Here is a 12,681-nt window from a genome sequence, read left to right as displayed (position 1 = left end):
AAAGGTCCTTTTGAGAGTGAGTCTGGCAATGTGCTTGGTGAGGCAGCTGATCAGAGAGAAGGCTCAGGTATCAGTATCCGCTACAACAGTGTTGTGGGTTACAATATAGGATGGGACCAAAAGTATCTATTCTATCACCACCTGTTGTGACCTGGTGGGAGAGTGATACTTACCTCTGTGGGAGATATTCTGCTAATGGGCCATCCATTGAAACCAGGCAGGGCATTGTTCTTTATCTTTTCACAACCCATCCTTCCTCAAGAGAGTTATCTTATCTTCTGCTAACGGCCCATTGAATCCCACTGCATGACTGATAAAATTACTTCATCCCTTTGGGAGATGCTCCAAACCAAACCTTTCCTAACAAGATAAAAACTGAGATTTTGGGACACCAAGTAGCCCTTTTTCCACTGGATTTCAGAGGAAAACCGGATTTCTCCACATCATCACTGGACCTTCGGAGGGAAACTGCACCTTCTGCAGGAGCACTGCTCCAACTGAGCCACATCTGTCACTGCAAGAAGACTGCAGCCACCATTTAATGGGACTGCTACCAACACCCTGCCTGACGGGGTGTCAGGTTGTACTCTGACTTTGTCAGTGTTTGGGGTTTGTTTCTTTGTAGTACTGTATTTCTATTTTAATTTTCTTAGTAAAGAACTGTTATTCCTAATTCCCATATCTTTGCCCAAGAGCCCCTTAATTTCAAAATTATAATAATTTGGAGGGAGGGGGTTTACATTCTCCATTTCAAAGAGAGGCTCCTGCCTTTCTCAGCAGACACCTGTCCTCCAAACTAGGAAAAGCAGTAGTTCCTCGGAGAGAAGGGGGTGCCTATTTTTATACACCGTCTTGAAGTAGGTGTTCCCACTAGCTCAGATACAAACTATCGCTGTCCTCAGGAAAGGTTATTTTCTATAACCAGGCTTCTTTGAAGCATGTTCAGACCAAAGATGAGCAGCATCTCTGGCTAAATATACACATATATATTTATATATATATACACATACATATATATACACACACACCTATCAAAAAAACTTATCCTTATAAGGCAAAGTTGAGCCTTTTAACGGCTATCTTAAATCAAGTTTAGCTACTGAAAAACTAATTCAAATCTTAAATGCAAAACAAAACCCCACACACAAAGAAAACAGCAAAGAAAATGCAAACATAAAGCAGAATCCCTCATGTTCACCACACAGATTCTGTGTCTCTCTTGACTCCTTGTGTCATGTCACCAAGGCTGATGTGCTGCATTAGATGAGGTGCTCTGCCAGGATGATGGAGCTCCTCCCTCCCCTACACTGGTCAACCACCATTGCCAAATCTGATGAAAGCTCATTGCTCTATCTGGCATGAGCTGTCCGTGTAGTTACTTCACACCTACACCACTCCCCTCTGTGCTGACACATGCAAACTGGCTAATGCTACTTCAAGAGGTGATTCCTGAAACCTGGGAAAAGTCAGATTTTGTCCAGTCCACAGCAAGTGCTTCTTAGGGAAGAGGAAGCATGTGGAGGTCAATCTTGACTCCTTGGCTTTGAGGACTGACATGTGAGTGGCTCAAAAGTAGCACAGCACTGCAAAAGCTCACCTGAAAATTCCTTCAGTCTGTTCCCCTCCCAGGGCCAGGACCTGCTGTGACAGTTGTGTCTGCACCCAGGGCAGCTTGTTCCCTGGGTACATGTCCTGCTGCCGCAGCATGATTTCCTCCAGGGAGCTGCCGAAGAGCGATGGCGTGAGGATGGCATTCCTGGCATGCGTTATCTCTTCCACTGTTGGTTTGCGGAGGCCCTGAGGACAGAGAAAAGCTTAGTGCAGCCATGCACAGCCAGGCCACAGAGCAAGAGTGACCCAGGGATGGGAACAGTGAGTGACCGGGACAGAGAAGGCTGACCCTGCATGTGGTCACCTTGTAAGCCTCCTAGCAGCACAGTTCTTGTTCTGCTGCTAAAATCAGGGGTGGTCCTATTCATCGAGCCCAAGAGGAGCAGAGGAGACCACTTTGAAGAGTTTGGGTTGGTTTTGCAGAGATTCTGTTGCTGTGTTTTGCACAGCAAGGGGACTGCTCCGGCTGCAGCTCTACCTGCTGCGGGAGGCAGTATGGAGCAGAGCCAAGCCCAGCCCTGGCTGTGGTGAGGTCAGCAGAGGGCACCTATACCCCAAGCCAGCATCAGGCAAGTGCTTAGTCACTGGATAGGTGAAAAACAGTCCTTTGGAGGTGGGAATTCCAGGTATTTCCAACTCCAGGCAAAGTTTTGCTAACAGCAGGGCTAAAACCTGAAAAATAGGCACCTATTGCTTCTGATAAACACCAACACTTGAAAGGAGTTTTGAATGTCCTGTGGCAACAATTTGGAAAAGCACAGAGCTGTCACAGGGGTGACAGGCTGCCCTGCACGGTGGCCTTCAGCAGTGATCCTGCAGCCAAGTGGGGAACATGACAGGGGGAAGCTCCAACCGAGCCCTCTGAGGGTCAGTGGCCAGGGCTGCAGCTGTGTGCAATGTGCATTTGGAGGTTGACTGTCCTGCCCCTGCCAGGAGCAGGGAGTACCCCTCTCAAGGTATTTCAGTTAATTTGTTCACTATGCAAAGTTCAGACGGCAGGGAGGCCCCAGAGGAATTTTCATTAAAAAACCCCCGATGACCAAACCTGGCTTGGGGACCTAGAACTTACAGGCCGAGGCCATCTATCAGCTTTCAAGGCCACACACAGAACAGTGCAGAGGGAAGAGAGTAAGATTTTGAGATAATACAGACCCCGCTCTGCACCAGCCATCTCTGCTGTATGACTTTGACTTGGGAATGAACAACTCTGCAGTAAAGCAGCTGCAAGACCCAGCCCATATAAGCTCTTGGTGCAAAGAGAGACTTCCCTCACCTGAAGAAACAAAATTATGCGTATCCCTTGCACAGACAGCTCTTTTTATCCTGGAGACAGGTGTTGGGTTTGTCTTTGTCCCTGAGGCCAGGAAGCAGCTAGCCATGCAGCTGCTGGCACAGTAGGCACTGCTGTCTCCCAGGAGGACGGCAGGACCTGGACAGCAGCCCTCATCCACACATTCATGGGGAGATGTACTCTGAGAAAGCCTCCCTCACTCACTCTATTTTCCATCATTCAATCATTGGTGACCACCAGAGTCCCCCCAGGTAGCTCCTAGGCCCTGCAGCCAGGGCACCTGCTCACCTTTTTGCCTCCAGTGACGGCTACTTTCTGGAGTTTCCGGTAGCAGTACTTGGCATAGGTGCTAATGGGCAGACCTGGTGGGAAAGAGGAAATGAGTGATCAGCTCACAGTGCCATGAACCTCACAATGAAGCCTTTCAGAGAGCTCCACACAGCAGCTCATTCTGGCACAAGCAGCCCCCTCTATACACAGCCCACAACGTGCCAGAACACAGCCACAGAGCCACAGTCAGCCTTCTGTCAGGGAAGGTTTCAGAGAGTTTTAAACCACTGATTATTGAGAACTTCAGCTCCTTTGCTAGTGAGAGAGGAGTAACAGACAAAGGTATGGGGGGACAGACAGGCAGCACCAACAGTGACCTCAGGACACAACAAGAGGTGTGGGGAGGTGATGAGATCTTATCTTCCCAAAGACCTGCAGAAGGCTTCCTCATGTTCCTGCCTGCAGCCTTCTCCAATCCAAGCTTGTACCGTGGAGCTGAGGCATGCTCTATGAAACAAGGAAAATGGGACACACCAAAGCTTGGGCACTGCACCTCAAAACCTGCTGACCTCCCCAAGAGCACCTGCTCTGCTTGTGCTTGGTTCAGTGAACTCTGAAGGCAAGAGCAGCCACGATTCACAGAGCTAATCCCCCCGTGACACCAAGAGAAATGTTTGCAATGACAGAGGAGCACTGATTGCTGAGAGAGTTTTTCCAAAACTGTTGTCCTTTTGTTCTTGTTCAAGTAAAACCCAAAACTGTTCACTGAAAGCAGTGAATAGATCTGCCCTATTTGATTCCCTGCCAGGCCCAAAGCTTGCAGCACAGTTCAAATACTCATGGCTGTGAAAGTCTGCATTCTGGTCAGATGCTGTGCATTTCACATCAGCCTTTCACACACCCTATGACTTAGGTACACGGGCTGGGAGTTTGGAGGTCTTCAAATCCTCTCAATACAGAGGGAGGACAAACTCTTCCCAAGCAGAACAATTCCCAGAGGTGTTGTCCTCTCAGCCAGCAGATAAGACTTGACTCCTCTTGATGAAACAAGCACCTCCTGCCTCCATCAGTCTGCTTTACAGCTGGAGCAGAGCCTCTCCACACCAGAGAAGGTACAACAGCATTCCCATCTCCCACAGACAATGGGAAGGAAAGCCAGTTTTAGGAATGCCTCTCTAGGGAATATCTAAAGCAAAATATACACCGTGAGAAAATCATCCTGCTAATCCTAGGCATGACTTGCACTAAGTGAATATATGTATATATCTATCTATCTAAGGGAACATCTAGGGATTAAAAGGAAACAAACCAAATGAGCTACCCTGTGATGTCTTACCATCCCAGGTTACAGCTTCTGCTGTCCAATGTGAGACACACCCCAAAGCGAGGAGTCACCTTTCTCAGAGGAAAAGGTAAAGCTGGACTGCATCTCTGCATCCCAGCAATTTTGCAGGAGACAGCATATTCAAAACTAAGAAATAATTTTTCACACTGTAATTAAACCATGAAACACATAATCACCCTCAAAGCTTAACAATGTTTGCAAAAGGAACTGGTGTCTTGCAGATTCTGTACGGTTGATGCATGGGCAGCAGTCAGACACATTTGCTTGAAGCCTGTTTTGTACTTTCCCAGGAAGCTCCCCAGTCCCAGGAAAATCCTAAAACTTACATCCAGCACTTTCTGCAGTGAGGCCTCCTGCTCCATGCTGCAGCCTGTGACCCAATGAGGCCTGTTGGGGTCACACATGAAGCTGACCAAATTTGAAGCAACTGAATAATAAACTTGCTGCATGCACAAGAGGATGGAGGAGTTACTGCCCATAGACCTGAATGGCCAAGAAAAGAGCCCTGAGGAACAGGGTGAGCGGCACAGACCAATGGACGCCCATGCAGCCTCCCTGCTCCAGAGTAGAAGCCATCTGCCCCAACACAAGTGCTCCAGCTCTTGTGCAGAGTGGGATGGGCAACATGGAGAGAGACGGAGAGGCCAGGAGTCACACACTGAGCTGCAGAAAAGAACATGAAGGAGAGGAGTAGAACTTAGCTTTAACCTCAGCTTTTCCAAACCAGCAACCTGTCCTGATCATCTGCTGCTTTCAAAAATGCTCAGCTAGAGACTGATTCCCAGCACATGTATGCTGATGTCTCCAAACATGTGGGTCAGGTACTCCCTCCACAGCCCAGCTCCTGCCTCTTGGTGCAGGACTGGGCAGCTTTGTCTGCACCACCTGAAAGGGCTAATCCTGAAGGCAATGCCACTTCTGTGAGCACATCATGAATCTGAGAAATCCAAGATGATCTGTTATTCCCTATGGTATCACAGCAGCCTCAGGAGTTCAGGAACAGATGACTACTAACAGCCCACACAGTGAAAAAGAATTTTCAAAGGAAAATATTTCTCCATATGCCAGCCCAGAAACTGTGTGTACAGCATCTTAAAGAACATCTCCTCTTAGAAAAAGTTAAAATCCAGAAATCCAGACAGGACACATGCAGGAACATACCTTCTGGAACAGACTTGAATGCTTTACTAAAAAAAAAAAAAAAAAAAAAAAAAAAAAGTGGTCTTAAAAATGCAGCAAACAGTGTGGATTTAGGACCTGGCCATGAGATATTTTAGTACTAGTGAAGCTGCTGTCTGGATATTCCTCTCATCTACCACAGCCTCTTGGATCTCGGCCTGACACATCCAGAGCAGGTGCTCAGACCAGGATTCCATCTCACTGCACTCTATAGCACAGAGTAGATGCTCCTGACCAGGTCAGCTGGGCTTGGCACCAGCTGTGTTGCTCCCCTGGCTTAGATCTGCACAGGCTCCCCCATTTCACAGCACTGCTTTAGCTTCCTCCTACATCCCAACAATACTTTCCATCACCATTCCGTATATGGGAAACGCCATGTTCATCAGCCAGACAAGCCAGCAGCATGCACCTGTCACCAAGATAAGATACAGGATGTCTTAAAAATTAGTATCCCTCTTCAAAAAACTCACCAACAGACAGACTTTCCTTCTTTGAATTTGTACCATTTCTTTCTAAACCTCTTTATGCTCTGAACCTGCACACCACCTTGCTTTGCTGACCCTTTGGGATTCCATTCTGTGCTTCAGGACAGAGCATTCCTGAGCCTGCAGCCCAACACCAAAACCAGGCAGCTTTCAGTAAGAAATTTTCTTTTTGCTTTCCCTAGGTAATCTTAAGTTTCTTTCATCCCATTGACTGTCTCCTGTCTTCACTCCTCCGCATCCAGCTCACGTCACCTTCTTCAGCCTTGGATGGATTCTGGGCAGGACATACAGAGTGGGCACAGCACAGCTACAGTCAAGTGCTGCTTTGCTCTCTGTCCCTTTCCTACAAGCTCCTGATCCCTCTTCTAGTTTCTGACCACTTCCTAGCAATGTGCATGTATTTCTGGAAATTCATACACAAGCTGGAAAATGTCTTTCCCTCCTCAAAATGGCACAACTGGGGCCTCCCCCATGTAAAAAACTTTGCTTTTGGTGACACAATCTGTGATCACTCTGTTCATCACCCTTCACAGATCCCGCTGCACCTTTCATTTTTATAGCTCTGAATAATTTACTATCAACACTGAGCTGTCAGCTCACGATTTGTCTCCTTGTATAAACCCAAAGACCAGCTTACATTCCTGTGGGATCAGCAGACAATCCTCCTTCTGAAAACACAGCATTTATTCCTACCCATTATTCTTCTGCCTGCCAACAGGTTATTCATGCATGAAAAGACCTTGTACCACATTCGTATTTCATTTACTCACAGAGAATTAAGCTAGAAGATGAAGATTGCAGAGGTTAAGTGTGGGAAACTTCAGAATACTTTCTTTGGGTATATGTCAGACAGTAAATGTTTACTCATCAATGAGCTTCTGGACTGCAGAGAGTATGTGTTCATGTGTGGGGAATCACTGCTTCAATTCAACTGTACAATGAAAGACTTACAGAGATGCCTACTTACCTTCTATTCCGTTCTGACTGAAGTCACTACATTTGATTTCCTTATGGATTTCTCTGCTTAATTGCTGCTACAGCATCCATAAGTATCTTAATATTTCAGAGGCACTAAGAAACTTCTCACAATGGCCTTGCAGCTTCAGGCACATCCTCATACATATGGAAAGCGAGGCTGATCAAACAGAAGTAGCGTTCCAGGGAAAAACCTGACTTTTCCAGCCAGCACCAGAGAGAACCCGGTATGTTACTGCAAGATTTCCGTTTATTTCAGGTGCAATTCTGAGGTCAGTGTTCAGGAACAGTCCTCAGAGTTATCAGTCACTGCAAAAAAGCTGTTTTGAGCGAGTTGCCAGCCCTGCTGCCTCCTCGGCTGAGCCCCTACGGAACAACTCACAGCCTAGACCCCCTCAGAGCCACCTCCTGTGCCAGGGACATTTAGACTGGATACAACTGTTGCAATTATGAGGAGACAGACTGGACTAGCATCATCACCTGTCCTTTATTACAAAGCTTTTCATGCCTTCTTTCAGTGTACTTCTTTCTGACAACTCTAACTCCTTTTCTCACAGGCAGCTCCACACAGCTCTCGCTCCTTCTCTCCCCTCTGCACAACTGCCTAAACCCCAATCTGCCCCTCAACCCATGCACCTTATCCCAACTATCCCTCACACATCTCCTTACCTTATCTGTCCCTTGCACAACCACAGATCCCCTCACCCCCTCACAGCACAACCAGCAGACTGCATCCCAAACTGCAGCAGAACCTCAAACTGCAACTCCCTCTTTTATAACAGCCAAACTCATTGGGCAGGCACAGATGTTTCCACTCCTGGCTAATCAGTACAGCTGTAATTCATTGGGAGAGATTGCCTTCTGTGCTATCCTGCACTATCCTTTTAACCTATCTTCCCACATATAAGAGAAAATTTCTTCATTGCAAGGGTAATCAGGCATTGGAACACAGGCTGCCCAGGGCAGTGGTAGAACCTCCACCCTGGAAGCATTAAGAAAATGTATGGATGTGGCACTTGGGGACATGGTTTAGTGGTGGCTTTGGCAGTGCTGTGGGAACAGGTGGATTTGATTACTTTAGAGGACTTTTCCAACCTTAATGATTCTGGGATTCTATGAAAGGTAACACTGTGTGTGACCTGTCACCAGAGCCCCAGCTGAGGCTACACAGCCACAGTCAACTTTCAAGTGCTTCCTTCAGGAAACTTTAAAGTTATCCTGGCATGTCTTTTTCATAACATTATATATATACAGTAAATTCACGAATACAAGCCGCACGGAGTATAAGCCGCATATCCGGTGTGCAACATTGATGTCTTTGTCAATAGATAAGCCGCACCCAGAATATTAGCCGCACTTTAGTTCGCAGTGAACTTTCACAAAGTCGTCATTTAGTAACAAAATTGCGGGATCGCCGGGGCTTACTGGCTTACTGCCGACCTCGGAAACATTGTTTCCAAGTGAAAAAAGACACACCCTTTATTTACAAGCCGAAAAAGACAGGAACAATAGTGTAGTCATTTTGCGAGCATTCCCAATGGATCCGCGTTGCCTTTAAACAGCCGCTCAGCCGCGCGGGCAGGCAGCTGAGCTCCGAGCGGAGCCACATCTCCGTGCTGGCACAGGAGCGGCCGTTGTAGCCCTCGCAGCCCCGCGGGGGGAGCGGTCGTTGTAGCCCCGGTGCCTCGACAATGTTGCTGTCTTTGTCAATAGATAAGCCGCACCCCGAATATTAGCCGCACTTTCGTTCGTCGCGAGAATCCGTGCGCAGCTTTCACAAATTGGCCAATTAGTAACAGGATCGCGGCATAGCGGGCTTTACTGGCTCGGGGCGGGGCCAGGAAGGCTCGGCCCACTCATGGTTGCCGACGGGGCCGGGTGGCCCAGCTCAGCGCCACAGCTCGGCGGGGCTGGCCAGGTGGTGCTGCCGCCGCCGCCGGGCTTGCTGGCCCCCCTCTCCCGTCAGCACCGCCCCGCTGCCGCGTTCGCTAGCCCCGCCGGCGGGCTCGCCGGCCGCGCCGCGTTCGCTAGCCCCGCCGGCGGGCTCGCCGGCCGCGCCGCGCCGCGTTCGCTAGCCCCGCCGCCGGGCTCGCCGGCCGCGCCGCGTTCGCTAGCCCCGCCGCCGGGCTCGCCGGCCGCGCCGCACCGCGTTCGCTAGCCCCGCCGCCGGGCTCACCGGCCGCGCCGCGCCGCGTTCACTAGCCCCGCCGCCGGGCTCGCCGGCCGCGCCGCGTTCACTAGCCCTGCTGGCAGGCTGCCGCCGCCGGGCTCGCCGGCCGCCCCCTCCCGTCTGCACCGCCGCCGCGTTTCCTCGCCCTGGCCGGCACTGCAGACCCCTGCACCGCCGGGCTCCCCCACCCTGCTGGCCCCGATTCTGCTGGGCTTCCCCCGCTGCCAGGCAGCCCCACCCACCGGCCTTCCTGCTTCTGCCATGCTCCCCTGCACTGCTAGCCCCAGTTCTCCCGGGCTCCCCCGCCCTGCTGGCTCAGGCTCTGCCGCCCGCCCCCCACACTGCTGGCCCCGCCTCTGCCAGGCTTTCCCACTTCTGCCGGGGCCAGCCGGGCTCCAGCTTGGCTTGGGGCTGCCGCGGTCTCTCACTTCCGTGTTGGCAGCTTTTAGAATTTTGTTAATGTATTAGCCGCCCCGGAATATTGGCCGCACTTCCGGGTTTCCACCAAAATTTTGGTCAAATTGGTGCGGCTTGTATTCGTGAAATTACTGTAATTGCACAGAACAGCCTTCTCAGCACACAGGCAGCACGCCCTGCTGAACAGAACAATCTCCATGGAGTTGTCTCAAAAGGATGTCTCAGTCCCTCTGAAGACAAGCAAAATGAATTTTGAAAGGCTCAAAATGGCCCAAAGTCTGCTGGGCCTAAACAGGAAAGAAAAATCCCTACCAGAAATATAATCCATCTGTGCAACAGCAGGTGTCTGCTCTAAATCCCACCAGAGAGAGAGAAACAACGAAAACTTAGTGCAGGAATTTCAACCCAGGGCTGTCCTCAGCCCCTGCCCTGACTTGCAACTGCCTCATGACACAGGGTGACACAGCAATGACACAGGGAAGCCACCATAGGGAGCAGCTGTCTGCTGGTGTCAGGAAGAGCTCAGGAATGCAGGAAGCTGGACTCCAGCTCTCACAGATTAAAAACAGTGAAGCCACCTGATATAAACTGCTGCCTGAGAGGAATTCACAGGGCTAACTCAAATTTCCTGAAAGCAATATAAAAAATATTGAATGGACTTTGTCTATTAAGACTTTAGCCAGATAAAGCATTATCCTACAGCCAGCAATTAAACTGAGTCCAGAGGAATGCTCGAGCTCTTGTTCATTCCACACAGATGCCAGGTTAGGAAATTACTTTAAAAATCCATCAATACAACTGAGACAGGTTCTTTTCAACACACTAGCTCATATAGCTTCTAGCACCAGAATATGCTCCAGGAGACTCCGTGGCATGCACAGATCAGTTGAATTACAGCCCCAGGTCTGCATCCAATTTAAAATCCCTTACATAACTCGCACAACTGTGACTGAAAGGGCTCCCACCTGTTCCAAATGCAGCCCACCCATACTGCTGGTCTAACCTTGCATACCAGCCCCCTACCAGATAAATTTTCCCGAATCCAAGTCTCTGTACTTAAAGAAATGGTCTGATTTTCAGCAGAGCTCAGCATTGCCACCCGTCTGAAGTCAGTGCAGACCTCTCTCTTGGCTCCCTATGCCTCTCCCTACCTTCATCCTCTGTGTTTTGTTTCCTCTTCTTCCTGGATTTTGTGATCTTCTTGTTTTTCAGATCCACAAGCTCCTTGATGTGCTGGGCAACTGAAAATTCAGAAGAGGGTCTGGATTAATAATGTGGTATATACAAAAATACCAAAATCCAGAACTACCGTTAGATGTGGCAGCCAGCCTGACTCCAGCATAAGAAATTCTGCAAAAGAGCCATCTTCTCAATATCTCAGAGTACTCCTCCTTGCTGCCCGCATTCTGGGCAAAGCACAGCGGTAGGGAATGGTTTTGTACAGAAGTGACAAGGGCTGAGAATCTTTATAAAACCCTAACTAGTGCTGCACACCTGGCAGTTCAGTGAAGAAATCCCACATTAAGGCTACAATCATAAAGCCAGAAGGCAAATATTGCCATTGTAGCACTGCCCCTTGGTCCGCCTTCTGCCACCATGCTCACAAGCAGGGGCAGAGGGATGCTGAGGCAGAACTCCTGTAGCCACCCTGGAGACCTGGGGGGAGCTTCAAACACAGCCTGAAGTTTCCAGGGGGAAAATAATGCTCTGGTTTCTGGCCTGAGATTGGACAAGATACAGTGAGTGTGGCTGAAATAGTGACAAATAAGCCAATAAATAGCAATTAATATTCTCCAGGTTGGCACTTAGCTTTTTTTCTTTTCTTCACCCCAACTCCCCAGTATTCTGTTGCAATTTAAAATTGGGGTAATAACAGAATATAAGCTGGGCTGCTCCCCAAACTTCTGACAGACAGATAAATTGCATTTCTTCATACTAAAAGCCTGAGTTCTTCAGGATCCCCAAACAGCCAAGACCTGTTCTCAGTGTTTGCAAATGGCTCTCTTAAAAAGTTAGTTACTAACAATTCTTTCTTTTGCCAGCTCAAGGAACTTAGAAGTAAATTACGTCATCAGAGAACCCAGAAAAGCTCTGCCTTTGGCGGAGCTCATTTCAGTGCTGATGGGTGAGATGAGCACAGTCTGGGGCTCACATTTCTTTGCCAGACACAAGCTGGTGGCAGCTTCATCCCACCAATGAAAGGTGAACTCGGACAACACACTGTGGTCTCACTGACAGAGCCCACAGCACTAGATGGGGACTACCTGTACTTTTAAAACCAAATCAACCCTGACTATGTGGCACGACCCACCAAGATGCTGCCGCATACAGAGGAGGAGCGTGAGGCACTTACTCTTTTCATCACTGTCAAGGTGGCGATAAATGTAACCTTCCAGGTAAGACTGAAATTTGGGTGATGGGGAGAAAAAGGCCAGACTGATGGCCATCAGTTCCCAGCCCCAGGCCAAGCTTCGGTAGCACGTGTTATCTGTTGTCTGCCGGATCAGCTGTATGTAGAGCTCATCTCGCAGCCCTTGCATGCTCCAGCACTTGGTGACTGTGACCAGTGCCACGTGATTGCGGTCCATGCGAGTCTGACGATCTCCCATGTAGCTCTGCACCAGTTTGAACATCTCACATGCCTCTTTTTTGATGGTCCGGTTGCTAGTGATGAGCATTGGCTTTTTGATGGAGCCGCCATTCCAGGACAGCATGTTGGAGATGGAGATCCTTCGTCGGAAGATGCCTTGCGTGTGCATGTTCAGGTTTTTGGAAGCCCAATCTGCCATGCTGCTCTGGGAGATGGGCTTCCGTAGGGTGTTGTAAGGGAAATGGCATCCCACACAGCTGCCATGCTGGCTGCTGCCCTCCTTCTTGGGCTCCAGCTCTGTGGTCTCAGGCTGCAAAAAGGAACAGACACATTAAAAGCAACTTAGGT

At 49.3% G+C, this 12,681-nt stretch overlaps 1 protein-coding gene across 2 annotated transcripts in view; it reads right to left on the bottom strand.

Annotated features, from left to right (window-relative positions):
* The window catches only part of LOC117004148 (rho GTPase-activating protein 39-like), a 58,029-nt gene that overhangs the window by 3,339 nt on the left and 42,009 nt on the right, over nucleotides 1–12,681 (bottom strand). For both annotated transcript variants that reach the window (XM_033074671.1, XM_033074672.1), the window contains 4 exons: nucleotides 12,097–12,643; nucleotides 10,895–10,984; nucleotides 3,191–3,264; nucleotides 1,598–1,797 (listed from right to left, as the gene is read on the bottom strand). In XM_033074671.1, the coding sequence (XP_032930562.1) occupies nucleotides 1,598–1,797; nucleotides 3,191–3,264; nucleotides 10,895–10,984; nucleotides 12,097–12,643 (911 nt within the window). The remainder of the gene's footprint in view (nucleotides 1–1,597; nucleotides 1,798–3,190; nucleotides 3,265–10,894; nucleotides 10,985–12,096; nucleotides 12,644–12,681) is intronic.

Source organism: Catharus ustulatus, chromosome 17 (assembly GCF_009819885.2).
Source record: "Catharus ustulatus isolate bCatUst1 chromosome 17, bCatUst1.pri.v2, whole genome shotgun sequence".
Classification (NCBI taxonomy): domain Eukaryota; kingdom Metazoa; phylum Chordata; class Aves; order Passeriformes; family Turdidae; genus Catharus; species Catharus ustulatus.
This window is presented reverse-complemented; position numbering and strand designations above follow the sequence as displayed.